The following is a 15225-nucleotide window of genomic DNA, read 5'->3' on the forward strand; positions in this document are numbered from 1 at the left end:
ATTGATAAACAATGCGGGTATACAACTTTGTTCTTTTCTTAATTCTTCTCTCATAAGATTTATTCATGATTCGAGGGCCGTAAGTAGCATATTTCTCGAACTATGACCTCTATATGAATATTTCATGAATTTGTGAAATGTTTGAGATATTTGAGAACTGAACGCATTTCTAGAGTCTCAATTCGAATTGAACACATTTTGTAGAGTCATATAGCTTCAACTTTTCACGTGACATATTTAAGGTCACAAGATTAAAAACATTTTACTCCCTCCGTTTAAAAAGGATGACCTAGTTTGAATTGCAACGAAGTTTAAGAAAAGAAAGAAGACTTTTTAATCTTGTGGTTCTAAATTAAAGTTATATCAAATGTACCAAAATGTCTTTTAATCTTGTGGTTTTAAACATGTCACGTGGAAAGTTAAAGTTAAAATGTTAATAAAAAAGGAAAGGGATCATTCCTTTTTAAACAAACTAAAAAAGAAATATGGACATTCTTTTTGAAACGAAGGGAGTAGTACATTTAACATAACTTTAATTTAAAACCACAAAATTGAAAAATCTTTTTTTTTTTAATTCCGTTTCAACTCAAAGTAGGTCCTTCTTTGTAAAACGAAGGAAGTAGACGATAACATGGAATCTAACTAATAAGAAGTAAATATATAAACCTAAAATTGAATGTCAAGGGAAAAAGATGAATATATTTTTTTCAAAAGGGTAATGTTAAATGGCCAGAAACTTTGGTCAGAAATTTAAAAAGTTTATAATATTCTTTTTGTTTTAAAATATATTTTTTTAATTAAAAGGTATTAAAAAAGGTAAAAATATTCAGAAAAAAGAGTAAAATATTATAGTGTGAATAATGTTATTTTATCATTCTAGCTAAATAAATCTAAACTTTGATGCACACTCAATTTGTCATATGGTATAGCTAGTGGTCTCAAATTCTTGTGGAGCATTGAATTATAAATAAAAAATTGAGAAAAATGTTGAAAACACCACTAAACTTGACGAGAATTTAAGGAATGTATTTCACTCATATTAGTAGATTGATGGTTATTTAAGTTTAGTAAGTCAAGTAAATTAGTGTTTTTAAGGGTTTTAATAGTTAGAAGTTGAAACTAGTAATTTGTGTCAAATTTAGATTTGTTTTCGAACTTTTCTCAAAAAGATGCTATTACTTACAAAAATCTCATACATTTGGGGGTTAATTACATCCTATACAAAAAGTTTCTCCAATTACAAATTCCAAATTTTTCATTGCATCGAGTACATTTTCCCGATATGATACATTACTTGATGTGAATGGGGACGTATATGAGAGAATGAAGACATATCCGAGAGGGATAAAAATGTATTCAAGAGGAGATAATGATGTATTTGAGAGAGAATTTTTATAATTTTTTTAAAGGACAAAATTTTTTAGAGATTATAACCTTTAAGTTGTATATTTATATAATTTTTCAGGAAAAAACAAAATACCCACAATATTAAGCAACATATCCATACGCTCAATACCTTTAAATTATAGATTTATTTTATAATCATTAAAAAATACAAATAATATGAAGAAAATATATATTTTACAAGTAGTAGAGGTGTAATGGGTGTAAAAAACCCTAAACCTATAGGGAAAAGAGGGGTTATTATATGTTAGAGGTGTGATTTCTACAAATCTTTTCCTCCTTTCGTTTTCTGGGGTTGGAAGGGAGAGGAACAGAGTCACCACTGTTACTCATTTTTCATCCTAACAAACATAGCATATATCGCCTCCCATCCCCCAAGATATTATCAATATCTCTTCAAAAATTCGATCTTTACTCATTAATCTCACAACCCCTCTTCTCAAGAATGGGATTTTAATATACCCACTTAGTAAAAATCGATTCTTTGAATGTCCCAAATTGTCTGTGAGTTTTTTCTTGTTTTCTCAAGCTCTACATTGAAAAGGGTAATTTTTGGTTTTTTGTGAGGAAGTCTAGATTGATGGCTAGAAGGGATATACAAGCGTTTGAGCGTAAAAAGGATGGGAGTATGTCTATTTCTCATTTGGGGCTACAATGGAGTCTCCAAGATTCAAACTTTTGTCCTGGTGGATTGTTTGCATCAGTTGGTCAGATGGGAAGTATGGGGTTTGGTGTTTCATCACCTAATCCTTCTGATTCCCGGGATGAAAATGGTGGATTTAAGCTACCTTATTCCGATTTGTGTTTGAAATATTTATCATTCTCCGAGGGGTTTAAGATTGCAGGCAATGGGGAGGAAGAAGGGGTTGTAAAGGAGGAGAAGAAGAAAGGTGGGCTAAAGATTAAGCTTAAGGTTTCAAATCCTTCATTAAGGAGGTTAATAAGTGGTGCGATCGCCGGGGCGATATCTAGAACTGCTGTAGCTCCGTTGGAGACAATAAGAACACATTTGATGGTGGGAAGTAGTGGACATTCTAGTACTGAGGTGTTCAATAGTATCATGAAGACTGAAGGATGGACTGGATTGTTTAGGGGTAACTTTGTTAATGTGATTAGAGTTGCCCCTAGCAAAGCTGTAGAGGTAAAATTTAAGTGTATTTTGTAAAATTGAGTTTAGACCCTTTTAATGCTGATAATGTTTGTCATTGATAAAAATGGTTTATCTCATTAGAAGTTGTTCTATTTTACTGTATGAATTCCTTGCTTAGCTGATTTGAAGTCTCAGAAAGTTTGAAATTTTGTTTCAGACTTCAATCATAATAATACTGACATAAGCTGTCATCATTCAGAAAATGACTGTTCTCTTTAATTGAAGTAGATGTATGTTCCTTGTTTCATCTATTAATGTTAGGTTGATGGAAAAATTCCCCTATAACAGATCACCAATAATCTCGATGTTAATACTTTGTATTTGCTGCCTCTCTTATTAGTAGCTGTTGCAGCATTTACCTAATAGATGAGTATTCAAACTCATCCTTACTCTGTGCATGTATGTTCCTTGTTTCTCTATTAATGTTAGGTTGATGGAGACATGCTTTTTGTTTCGAGGGACTGTAGGACTAAACATCTGAGGATGCCACTTCCCTTTTTCTTCTTTTAAACTTTTGTTGCTATTGGCACTTTGGTCAGTGGATCAGGAATATAAGAGACAAGATAGGATCTATCAACACTTATCTTTAGTAATGAACTTTCTCGAAATCTAGCAAGTGTTTTGTGTCCCATTATTTTCCGACCTGATTGATTTTCTTTTCATGTATGCAATAACTTCTTGTAAGGAACTGTTAGCAAAGGTTTTTTCAATCTGAGAATTATATGCAATAATCTCAATTAGTGCCTTGGAAATTACTTGTTTAGCCTCATTTTTTTTCTTTTTTGTATATTGGAGTTAACCTGATTTATTGGATTGCTAGGTCTAAATTGAGCAACATGGTTAATGAGAATTTCTCATAGCCGAACCGAATGAGCTAGATATCGAGGCATAGTAATAGTAGTAGTTTGGTTGTTGTTGGAGTGAAACTGCTTAACGGAGGCAATTTTAATTTTGATGGGTTGGTGGTTTAGGAAAAACGGCATGGTGGCTCATTTTTTCCTTATATTTTGATGCTACTGGTCCTTTGGGTTGTGAATCATTAATCAAGTCTGGTTAACACTACAGATGAAGCTCTTCTTTTGTAATGACTTTTTCTTCCATTTTGACTGATTAGCGTTGCATGAATATCTCGATGCAAAGCCAAAAAATCTGTTTAATTCTCTTATTGTTCCTCTGATGCAGTTCTCTACTTTTCTAGCCTGTGAAATTTTCAGTGTTTACAGTGCATGACATGTATGCATCAGAATACTTGATTTTACTTCAGAGTAACTATTTTTGACTCCCTTAAGAGGAAATGGAAATGAGAGACTAGAACTGTTTTTGTTTAAATTGTTCTTCAAAACTTCCCTGCTCTCTTCCAATTTTTTCATGAAGGCAATGCAGCCTTTCATCTGTTTACCCACCTTAGAGTTTAAATCAGTATGTAAGTGACTGTTGAATAGATTTTTATTGGTGAAACCTGCTAATATTTCCTCTGCTGCACTGCTGGCTTTCTTGTCTAACTATTTTGACATACCCTTACACTCTGTTTTACTTTATTTACGTAGCCAAATGACATAGATGTAAAGTCTACTTAAATATCAATGTGTCGCTTGTTTTGTGGAGAAAGCTAGTGTTACTTAATTACTGAAGTTGACAAGTACTGTGGTGCAATTCTGTTAATTGATTTAGAGTTCTGAAAGACCAGCTCCTGCTAGCTGAATGATTTTTAGCAGGTTTCTTTCTGTTACTTTGTCTGGATTTTGTTGTAGCTACAACTATATGGTAATTCCATGTTGTGTTAATGTTTGTTACTTGACGTGTATGGATAAATTGTCAATAGCTGAGTTAACCTTTTGAGTCAGACAATTGTGCTTCCAACTACGGATGGGAGAATGCTTCACTACTAAAAGTGGCTTGTCATGGCTGATATAATTTTTTTTAATGCAGCTTTTTGTGTATGATACTGTTAATAAGAACTTGTCATCTAAACCCGGTAACCAGTCCAAAATTCCAATTCCTGCCTCATTAGTTGCAGGAGCCTGTGCCGGAGTCAGCTCTACCTTACTGACATATCCACTTGAGCTAGTGAAGACTCGGTTGACGATTCAGGTAAAAATGAAGTTCTTGTTGACAGCTTGAAGGTTTTTCTCTTAAACTTTTTTATGAAAACTGTACTTGTTTGATTGAATGCCAACCTTTTTATCTGCAGAGAGGAGTTTACAATGGCTTATTTGATGCATTTGTAAAAATATTGAAAGAGGGTGGGCCTGCTGAGCTCTATAGAGGTCTCACTCCTAGTGTTATAGGAGTCATTCCCTATGCGGCCACAAACTACTTTGCTTATGATTCATTGCGGAAAGCCTACAGAAAGATTTTCAAGGAAGAGAAGATTGGAAACATAGAGACTCTTCTAATTGGATCAGCAGCTGGTGCTATATCTAGCACTGCAACCTTTCCTCTAGAGGTGGCTCGTAAGCACATGCAGGTGGGTGCTGTTAGTGGAAGAGCAGTTTACAAGAATGTAATTCATGCTCTTGTGAGTATACTGGAACAGGATGGGATTCAGGGTCTGTATAAAGGGCTTGGTCCCAGCTGCATGAAGTTAGTTCCTGCCGCAGGAATATCTTTCATGTGTTATGAAGCATGCAAGAGGATATTGGTTGAGGCAGAAAATGAGAAGTAAAGGAGCTCTTTCAGAAATATGCTAGGCAAAGGGTAGGGAAAATCTCTTTATACGATTGAGTTTTATTTATCTTGCTCCATTTTCCAGACGCTGGAAATTTTGTTTTGGATTGAGCCTGGTTTGTCAGGTGAGAAATGCTAATACTGGTTTTAGTCCTTTTTTCACTACTGAATCAAGATAATGAAATGCAGTTTGATGGTAAGATATTGCCATTGCCGCTTTGTGATTGTGAAAGCTGTGTCAATGATTGGTCTGCTACTTTCCATATGTTAGATTCATTCTTGTCGTCCACTTCATTGGTAAATTTGATGAATTACATTGCTTTTCCTTAGTGGAATGTCAAACTTATAAAGTAGTGTCATGCTCAAGCAAGTTGTGAAGCGTCCAATTAAATTAAATTTAAATGAAGGTAAATGGGGCTTCAGAGAAGCTTATTTTTGCCAACCAAGTTGGAAGTGGGAAAGTTGAATCAGAAGGATTCTGTGCATGATTATTGTCATTTTTTTCAGGTATTGAATGAATTATATCCTTAATTTTTATGTATGCTTAATAATCGAACCAAACAAAAAATAACCAAACCAATAAATTTACATTATTTTTTATTTGATTTGTTTTTGACTAATAACCAACCCTAGGTTCAATTATGGAAGGATTTTCCAATTGCCTCTCAAATTCCTTCTTTTACATTTTTTTACCATATTAGTGGACATATTGAATGAATGAAAGCATTTGCATGGGAAAAGTTTGTTAAAGTAAAAACACATTAACAGCTCCATTCTCAAACTCACAAACATATCAGTGATACTTCTGCACCAACGATAAGATAACAAAATTAAATTTAAAATTCTTCACATCATAAGTCACAGTTTTTGCATGAACATGTGAGATAGGGCAAAAGGTATACAACAAAAAGGCGTAAATCCATGAGTTTTGATGTCTTTCATGCATCACACTCCTTCCGACTTACAACATTGGTACAAAATGACTACAGGACTTAACCGAACCGGCATAGTTTTCTTATATACAACATGAGAATGGATAAGCAAACATCTTACCTTAAAATAAATAAACTTCTCACTAACAGTTGATACCACATTGACCTCTTGCAGCAGTCTTTGACGCGTCTGATGTGAAGGGGTCGATACGCACCCAAAGCAATGAGAATATGGATGCAAGGAGAACAGCCCAGACAATGACAATGGTAGGAGTACGATTCTGACGTCCCAACAAACCTTTGAGGAAAGGGTACAAGTGGACAATGACCCAAATGGCAAAGAACAACTTCCCGAATAGAGGACCCCATGATTGATATCCACTGTTTATGGCATACGAAACACCTGCCACAATTCCTACCAGATTCACGATAAGGATTGCTGTAGGAGGAATAAGGAGAGTTGTCCATTTGAACACATAAAGCTCAGCAAAATCTCCATCCTCATCGTTTGCCTTTGATGTGACTGTAAAGTTGGTATCAATCCCAGCAAGCACTTTCAGGAGACCTTGGAAAACTGCAAACAAGTGAGCCGATGTACCACCAATGACCCAAAACTGTTCATTTCTCCACCAGTCTTCAATACTCACACCACTCCACCTAAGCTCCAATATACCAGTTGCGAAAATGGAAAGAAAGAGTAGAATGAACCACATGCCAGCATAGTTGCTTATCTGCAGGTAAATTCAGAATTATTCATAGATGTATATACAAGCTAAGGGGATCAAGACCATAATCATGGGCAAGCTTGAGTATATACATATATCTCAAGGGGTGAACAACAAACAGTCTCATCCAAAGAAAAGACTAAAATCAGAACAGCAAAATAGTTCTCAGCATGAAGACACGGAACAGAATTTTGACAGGCACTAAGAGGAGGATAATATAAGGTAGAGGAAACAATTTGAATATTTACTTCTTTGTTTTTTCCTATTTTCAACTCTTTTTTTTCTTTACAGGCTCCCTTTTCACAACACCAGGGGATCATTTCAGTGTGAGAAGTTAGTATACCCAGCCTTTTCTAATTGGACACGTATGGCATGGAAATCATTCTGTTGGTATTCAATGTTTCAATCAACTATTTAAACTTAACAGCATAAAGCAATCTGAATGAGACTATTAACATACCTCAGGAATGATAAATTTGCCGGTCAGAAGACAGATGGCAGGAAGCGTACAGTAAGCAAGCAAGGGTAAAGATGTGAGAGGATAGACGATTGTATTAATATATGCTAATCTCTCCAGAAGCATCAATCTGCCACTGTAGCCATACCATATTGGGCAATGCCTACTCAACAGGATTTCAACAGAACCCAAAGCCCACCGGAGCACCTGGTTTAAACGATCAGAAAGATTGATAGGAGCAGACCCTTTAAACGCTGGTCGAGGAGGCATGCAATAGAGGGAATACCATCCTCGTGCATGCATCTTAAACCCAGTCAAAATATCTTCAGTGACAGACCCATATATCCACCCAATCTGATAGGAAACCAAAAATGCTTAATAAGGGTTTTTGTGCCACAGTAAGATCAATACAGCCAAGCAAAATGGATATCTAAGTCATAACAGTATATAACTCAACATTGTTGTACCTCTTTTCCCCATTCAGTCTTGTCCTCGTAGCCACAGCTAATAACATGAATTGCTTCTTTCAAAAGAGATGCAGGATTAGTGGATGCAGGAATGCCTCCTTGTTCCATAAATGTGGCAGCAATAAACACTGGTGATTGACCAAATCGCTTCTCCAAGCTCCTCTGTGACATAAGCAGTGACTTCTCCTCATCATATCCTGCAAATCCAAAGAAAACAGTCAACAAACAACACTGTGATGAGGGTATTCATATATTCAGCAGCCTCAGGTATGAGACAGGTTGAGAAGTTGGGAGGACTGAACAAATCGGTTTGTCAAATAAAAACAGAACAGAAGAAGAGTTGAGAGTTCAATAATCACATTCAGCTAAACTAACTTTTCAAACATCATCAAAAGGTTTTCTCAGTTCACTTCGGAACCCATCATATATCTGATAGAAAAGAACATTAAGAGTATGTCAAAAGTATGATACTTCCTAAGTATATCTTAGTTGTAATCAGAAGTTAGATGCTTGAAGACGATATTGACTTATCTAAGTAAAACACTTAATATCACCATAGAGGATGAACCAAGATTTTCTAAGGACATTACCTTCTACGCCTTCTTCAATGTCTTCCATATTGAAAATTGGGACAGTGGATTCTGTTCTTTTTACTGCCCTCTTCTTATCAATGTATTTCTTGTTTCCACTCCTTCCCTTCTTCCTTGACCCACCACAACAGCTCTTAACAATGATGTTTGGCTCCAAATCAGCCTCAGTTAATACAGGATCATACCCGTAAAGGGCCTGCCTGTTAAAACAACACCCAGTTCCCACATACATAGGACCCTGAAGGCCATCCAACCCTTTCAAGTTGATCTGAGAAACATGAACATAATGAAATGAGCACTCTAACTTAAACATGACTCTGACATACCAAATATGGTTGATAAACAATCTGGGGAATGTGTATGTGAGACTTACATCAAAGAACACAATGTTTCGGTTAGCATATCGATCGTGCAAGTCAATGCCATCAAATCGCTGAGGGAACTGAACATAGCATGTCTTCTTTCCAAGAACAGGATCCATGAGGAAACACATTGCTTCTTTAAGTGCTTTGCTGTTGTTAAAGTAGTGATCACAATCGACATTCAAAAGATATGCTCCATTGGTAAGAACTGCAGAAACACGAATCTGCAGAAAATTGAAGGTACAGCTTAAATAAATGGAACATCACACAATATAATAATATCAGATGGCATAAGGAGAGCTGTATGATTTAAGTATGCTATGAGACATTCTCCATCATCGCAACCATAATGTGTGTATATAAATTAGAGCTATTCAACTTGATGGCATGCTCAATAAAATTGGAAGATCTCATATTGTAATTATCAGTGGCCTACCAAAGCATTCATAGCTCCAGCTTTCTTGTGGTGTTGAAAACCTGGTCGCTTCTCACGAGAAACATACACCAGACGAGGAAGTTCATTTCCATCAGTATCAAGGCCCCCGCTGTGCCCCAAAAAGACCTACATCCAATCCGAAGTAATTAACTAAAAGAGGAGAAGATGTACAGTGAATCAACTTTCACATAATTATAAGATAAATAAAGAATACCTGGATCATTCCTGGATGATCCCTAGGGTTATTTCCAGGCCAAGCTGTTCCATCTTGCATTGTCCAACCTTCTTCAGGCATTTTTTGCGCTTTTGCAACAAGAGCATTGATTCGTATTTTAAATTCTTCATACTCCCTCTGCAATGCCAAAATTATCAGATTATTGTAATTGTTTGCTTATTAGAGAGAAAAAGGATTCTGGCAGTATTATCAGCATAAATCCTAGCAACAGAGAGGCCTGAACTTTCCCAACTAGTAGAACTTATCAAATGATTTATGTAAATCACTCCGCAGGTAACCAACAAACTTTCAGGCTAAAGTTATCTCCAGACCTACTTATCCTGTATACATTGATTTATCAAGGGATCTTAGACATTCAGCCTTCCACAATCCTATCAAAAATAATAGAGTTTAACTAATGGAGCATTTGGTGAATAAAACTCAACTACCATCAAACAGAAGTTTTATATCTAAAACCTGATGCCTAGTCACCTACATACCAATAAATTCCCATTAAATTCAGCTTATTAAAGTTTCATTTGTACCTTCATTGCCCTGCGCTCTTTCACAAAAGAAGGCTGAACCTTGTCCTTCAAATAATCTATCTTTTGAGCAAAATAAAATTCAGGGGCCCGAGGCTCAATGCTGAATTTCTTGCAGAAGGGAACCCATCTCCTTGCAAACTCTGCAGTCTCAGAAAGGGCTTCAAATGTTAGCATTGCTGAACCATCATCTGACACATAGCATGAGACCTTGTCCACAGGATAATCAACAGCAAGGATGGACAACACTGTGTTTGCAGTAATGAGAGGAGGTTCTTTCAAAGGATCCACTGTACTGACAAAGATGTCAACAGGTGCAAGCTGCGAAGGCTCCCCTTCTCTATCATGTCTGAGAAAGTGAGGAAAAGACTTTCAAGACTGAAAACTTGACCCCGGAATTTGAAACATAGTATTTATCCTAAATGGAAGTGAAATATTTGAAACCTTCCACTACTCAAATAATTCCTCCCTAGAGTAGCATAGCAACTAACCTCAAAGCTAGCCTGTCAAGGAATGTCTCACGATTGACTGGTGACCATTTTGGAAACTGATCGAGGAGCCAGGACAAGGCAAACCAAACCTCACAAATAACTGATACTAGCCACAGAGGATATGCATCATTCACTGGATGAGTTAGACGGTATTGCATGAAAAATCCCAAGATGATCAACCGCAAAATGATAACAACCCGATATGGGGTAAGGTGGGATGAAGGAATAGGCACCACACGGCTCATAGGCTGGCGAGCATCGTCAGCCCTGTCAAGAGAAAACCAATAAGTATCATAGTTTTAAATTAAATTTTCTTGCAGTATTATAAAACCAAGAAAATTGACTAATAAACAGAGAAATAGTTCCAGGACAATAGAAAGGAAATTCATTTCCCAAACTAAGTACTACAAATTTAAGCAGGGATGGTGCAGTGGACATCATAACAGTGTCAAGACATTAAAAAGGATTTTTTAAAAAACTTTTCACTTCTCAAACCAAGTATTACAAGATTTTTGCAGTGAGAGAGAGATGGATATCAGTGCTGGGGTTATTAAAGGAAGAAGCAAAAGTTTGATCCAGTCATCTATAATATATCGTATGTTCCCTAAATATTTTTCATTTATTCAATAAGATGCTTACATTTGTAGCTCTTCTCCATTCGACCCTGTCCCTTCAATGTCCCCGCCTTTCCCTTCAGAATATCTGTTTGTCGAATGCACCAGATTTTTCTCCTGTTTCAGTTTCCAACCCTCTACTCTCTCCTTCCAGTCAACACTTCCAAGCCCATAAGAATTCAAGTCCTTTGAGGGGTCCACAATTCTTACAGGAACTGCAAAAGCATGAAATTATCAGAAGTTTAGAGGACGAACAAAGTGTTTTAATACATTATTGCAGCCAACTAAGAATATATTCAAGTAGGCCAGTACCAGGCTGTCTTGGATCAACATAAGACAGGGATGAATGCTTGTCTCCAGGGCCTAAGGGTCCTGACATACTTCTTACAGATTGTGTATCAGTTGTTGCACTAGGAAAATCACCAGACACCTAAGACAAGCAGAAAGACTTTTTTTTAGAAAATAACAATGCTTAGAAGAGCTCAGTACATTTGCCAGAGAAATACAAAAAGTAATATCATGCCAATAGGTAAGGACTTCACCAAAAATCCATCATATTTGGTTAATAAATTATCAAATGAACACACTAGTTTGTTCATGCACCATATATAACACCATGCTCCAAATCTGCTTTTCAAAGTCGAAGCACAAAAGCAGGAAAATCTCCCAGTGGATAATACTAGTATACGGAACGCAGCCAATCTAATTGAAACAGGGTCTGTTTCAATTTTCATCCATCAGACGTAAACCCACAGTCAGATGTCCATAAGTTTTTATTCAAAAAGAATCAGAAAGACAAGCAGGATAGTCAACTATCAAAATTTGTAGCGATTTTTGTAAAGTTTAGTGCAAGGAAAAGGACTTAAAACGATGGCTACTTTTTGCTTCATGGGACACTTGCAGGACCCAAGACCATGTCTGATTGACTAAACAAGTGATTATTTTAATAATACATTAAAAATCAATTCATTTTAAGCCACACTTTTTATCAGCATTCAAAACTGAGTTTCCTGCAGAAATCCCTTCACTCCCAATTAAAGATGCAAATCAAGGACCTCCCAGGAGGTTCTACAACTACAACTTAATGAAATAAAAATACAGCCAAAGCACAAAATGACGACATAAGCACAGTATCACTCACTGGCTGGCCATCTGTAAGAAGAGGAATCGGTTGCTGAGATTCGTGTCTAGAGGATGAAGAGAGACCAGCATCATCACCCTGCCATTGCTGTCTGGCCTTGCTGTTTCCTTGAGCATAATTGAACTCATTGTCGATATCATCAACATCTTCCTCGTCATCATCTCCATCCACTCGTGGACTCCCTAATACATTGACCAAGCAATGACTTAGTTTATAAAGTTCAGTTTAGAAGCAAAAACGAAAGCGCAAGGAACCAAAAAAGTAACAGAAAAAAATATTGAACTCACTCACCCTTGAACCTCTTGTATCTGGTCTTGCATTGAGGACATGATTGATTTCCATCTTTACGCTCGTACTCATAACAAGCCCGGCAAACAGGAAAGGCACACTCATTACAAGCAATGAATACATCACCACTAGCAGTCGAACCAACAGTATCACCACAAATTTGGCATATTTGGCTATTGAGAGGCTTCAAGGGTTTCGGCTGCACCAAAATGTCCACTTAAATTAACAGAATTAAGATGAACCAATAGATACATGCAAACCTACTCACGCTTCAGTCTAATAAACTACTGGCAGAGGAGTCGTTAGCTTCAGTCTAATAAACTACTGGCAGAGGAGTCATTTACTCATTTGGATGGAGGGTACTGGAAACTAATAATCAGTAGATTCAACCATTCCAAGAAGGCTCTTAAAGTGAATGAACTAGACAAGTCTGTTTAGAAGCGATTATCTTTTTGCTTTTGACATTGAAAAATTTCACCAACTTATATTTGTCCATAAAAGTGCTTAGGAAGAATTGCATCTCAGTTCATCCAAGAAGGAATTGAATGCTCGAAATGTGAAATGCAGGCCTTAAACCAAATATATAGACTTCAATTTTGATTGACATTCTTATGCCAAACATAAAAGGAAAGATCAATGAAATATTCATGATCCATACTCTGGAATTAATATGTGGATCTAAAATGAAACCCCAAAATAGAACATGCTTATTTTTCTCCTAATCAGCCATCAGTTACTACATTAGGATAACACAAGAGGCAAAACTGCTCAAATTTGTAGCAGCAAAAAAATTATATTTTTGAAGAACTTTCCGTCACAAATTAACATCAGGTATATATATATATATATATATATATATATATGTTGAAGAGTTAAAAAGTTATTCCACATTGGTGATCAATGAGATGGATGGTCTCGTATCGGGCTTGGACAATCCTCCTCCCTTTTGGGCTTAGCTTTGGAGGAGTGAGTAAAGCCAATGCCTATTTTCACATGGTATTATAGTAAGACCCCGTTACACCCAATGTTGGGCCCCAAATTTAATTTGATCATGCATCAGATGTCCAACCACATCAGATGGGAGGTGGGGGTGTTGAAAAGTGAATGAAAGGGGAAAAAGCAAAATGTTAATAATTATAGAGAGCTCAAATCTTGATACATCCATTTCATTCCAAAAAGTACTCAAATCCTGATATAGGAATCAAATCTAAAACAAGATTAACATAATAAACTTCTAAATTCATGGGAGAACCCCAGTCTAGGTGTAAGAACTCACTCTACTTCAACCACCAAATTACAAGCCCTAATATGCTTAAAGAAGTAGTAATAGAAAACTTTAAAGTCCAAATTGATGAATAGATCAAAACTTTATCACAAATCTCAACAACAGACTATCACCAGGTCAGATCTAAACCCCAACACTGAATCGAGAAGACTAACTCAAAACCCAAAATGCTCCAAAAGAAAACTAAATTAAGGTACAAATAGACAAAAAGATCAAAACTTTATCAGAAATCTGAGTCAACATGAACACCTAAATCCAGATAAGATGTAGAATTTCATCAAAATCAGATCTAAAACAAGTGTATTGAATCAAGAACAAAAAAAAAAATTGATAAAGCAGAGAATTTGAGAATGATACCCCACTATCAGAATCATGTCGAATCCTAACCAACTCATTACGCTTGTGAGATCCAGCTACCATTCCACCACCTGCCTCCATTTCTTCTCCTCAAAGAAACAGAGGGTACCTTAAAACACAGCTTAATCAATCTTGATAGGGGTTAAGCCAATGTGAAGAAACAGTGCATTTTCCTCAACTGAACATCACTCCTCTACTTCACCTTCTTTCTCTGATATTCTAATGCCAGTGGTACTCTCTTTTATCATCTCTTTGACAGATTTAGTTTCACTAATTTATTACATTAAATTACATTATTAGGAATTTTAACCGGCTTAACCGGTAACCAGGAATCTGCTTTGGGTTGGTTTAGACTTTTTAGATGCAGAGAAATCGAACCCTCTTTTGTCTTCTGTTTCAATTTAAATTTTAATATTTAGAATTAGTTTAAAATAAACTTAATTTAAGAATGATGAATTGTAACAAAACAACAATAAATTTTAATGAGACAAATAATTCAAAAAAAGTTAAAAACATAAAATCTACATTTATTGTTTTGAATATCAGAATTTATATAACTATATGAACTTGTCACTAAAATAAAGTAAAAAATTAATTGATTTTTTTCTAAATTCAAAAATATAATCTTTAAAATAATATTAGGGAAATTCGAATTTAGATTAGAATGACATATAAGGTGAACTAATTCTTTAACATTTTTTTTATATAAACAAGATAGAATTGGAAAATACAATTTAAAAATATAGTCCATTTGAAATGTCTTCTTTTATTATTAAAAAACAAAAACGGTAAACATTTTATTTTATTGTTTTATTTCGAAGATGATAGTTTTAAAATTGTAGTTCAATATAAAATGCGTATGAAATAAACATAATACAAAAAATTTAATATCAAAATTATTATATTTTTCCCTAGTAAAACAATCCCTTTAGAATCTATTTTTATAATAACAACTAAAATAACTTTTATATAAACAAATATGTCTGATTAGTTTTAAGAAGTACATTGAAAACTTAGTAAATAAATGAATAATTTAATGTGAGAGCGTACAAAAAAAGATGAAAATTTAATTGAACTTAATCGAAGAAATGATGAAAATCTCC

The 15225-nt window shown here is 35.4% G+C and overlaps 2 protein-coding genes across 2 annotated transcripts; one reads left to right on the forward strand and one right to left on the reverse strand.

The window, feature by feature from the left end:
• The first annotated feature begins 565 nt into the window (after positions 1 to 565).
• On the forward strand, positions 566 to 5453 carry LOC101261253 (adenine nucleotide transporter BT1, chloroplastic/mitochondrial). The gene is made up of 3 exons (XM_004244982.5): positions 566 to 2545; positions 4484 to 4645; positions 4746 to 5453. Exons 1-3 carry the CDS (start codon positions 1985 to 1987, stop codon positions 5217 to 5219), a joined length of 1197 nt encoding a protein of 398 aa, XP_004245030.1. The 5' UTR covers positions 566 to 1984; the 3' UTR covers positions 5220 to 5453.
• Positions 5454 to 6038: 585 nt separating this feature from the next.
• LOC101261539 (cellulose synthase A catalytic subunit 1 [UDP-forming]) lies at positions 6039 to 14525 on the reverse strand. Its single transcript, XM_004244983.5, has 14 exons — positions 14123 to 14525; positions 12484 to 12679; positions 12193 to 12374; positions 11364 to 11481; positions 11077 to 11266; positions 10438 to 10704; positions 9950 to 10295; positions 9405 to 9542; positions 9191 to 9316; positions 8766 to 8978; positions 8393 to 8660; positions 7803 to 7999; positions 7339 to 7689; positions 6039 to 6884 (listed from the first exon to the last, which is right to left on the reverse strand). Exons 1-14 carry the CDS (start codon positions 14201 to 14203, stop codon positions 6297 to 6299), a joined length of 3261 nt encoding a protein of 1086 aa, XP_004245031.1. The 5' UTR covers positions 14204 to 14525; the 3' UTR covers positions 6039 to 6296.
• Between the last annotated feature and the right edge of the window lie 700 nt (positions 14526 to 15225).

This window comes from Solanum lycopersicum, chromosome 8 (assembly GCF_036512215.1).
Source record: "Solanum lycopersicum chromosome 8, SLM_r2.1".
NCBI lineage: Eukaryota > Viridiplantae > Streptophyta > Magnoliopsida > Solanales > Solanaceae > Solanum > Solanum lycopersicum.

Coding starts and splice junctions, on each gene's coding strand:
- LOC101261253 (XM_004244982.5), top strand. CDS start 1,985: ATGGCTAGAAGGGATATACAAGCGTTTGAGCGTAAAAAGGATGGGAGT. Junction 2,546..4,483: donor CCCCTAGCAAAGCTGTAGAG/GTAAAATTTAAG, acceptor TTTTTAATGCAG/CTTTTTGTGTATGATACTGT. Junction 4,646..4,745: donor AGACTCGGTTGACGATTCAG/GTAAAAATGAAG, acceptor TTTTATCTGCAG/AGAGGAGTTTACAATGGCTT.
- LOC101261539 (XM_004244983.5), bottom strand. CDS start 14,203: ATGGAGGCAGGTGGTGGAATGGTAGCTGGATCTCACAAGCGTAATGAG. Junction 12,680..14,122: donor GACATGATTCTGATAGTGGG/GTATCATTCTCA, acceptor ATTTTGGTGCAG/CCGAAACCCTTGAAGCCTCT. Junction 8,661..8,765: donor GAAACATTGTGTTCTTTGAT/GTAAGTCTCACA, acceptor CATGTTTCTCAG/ATCAACTTGAAAGGGTTGGA.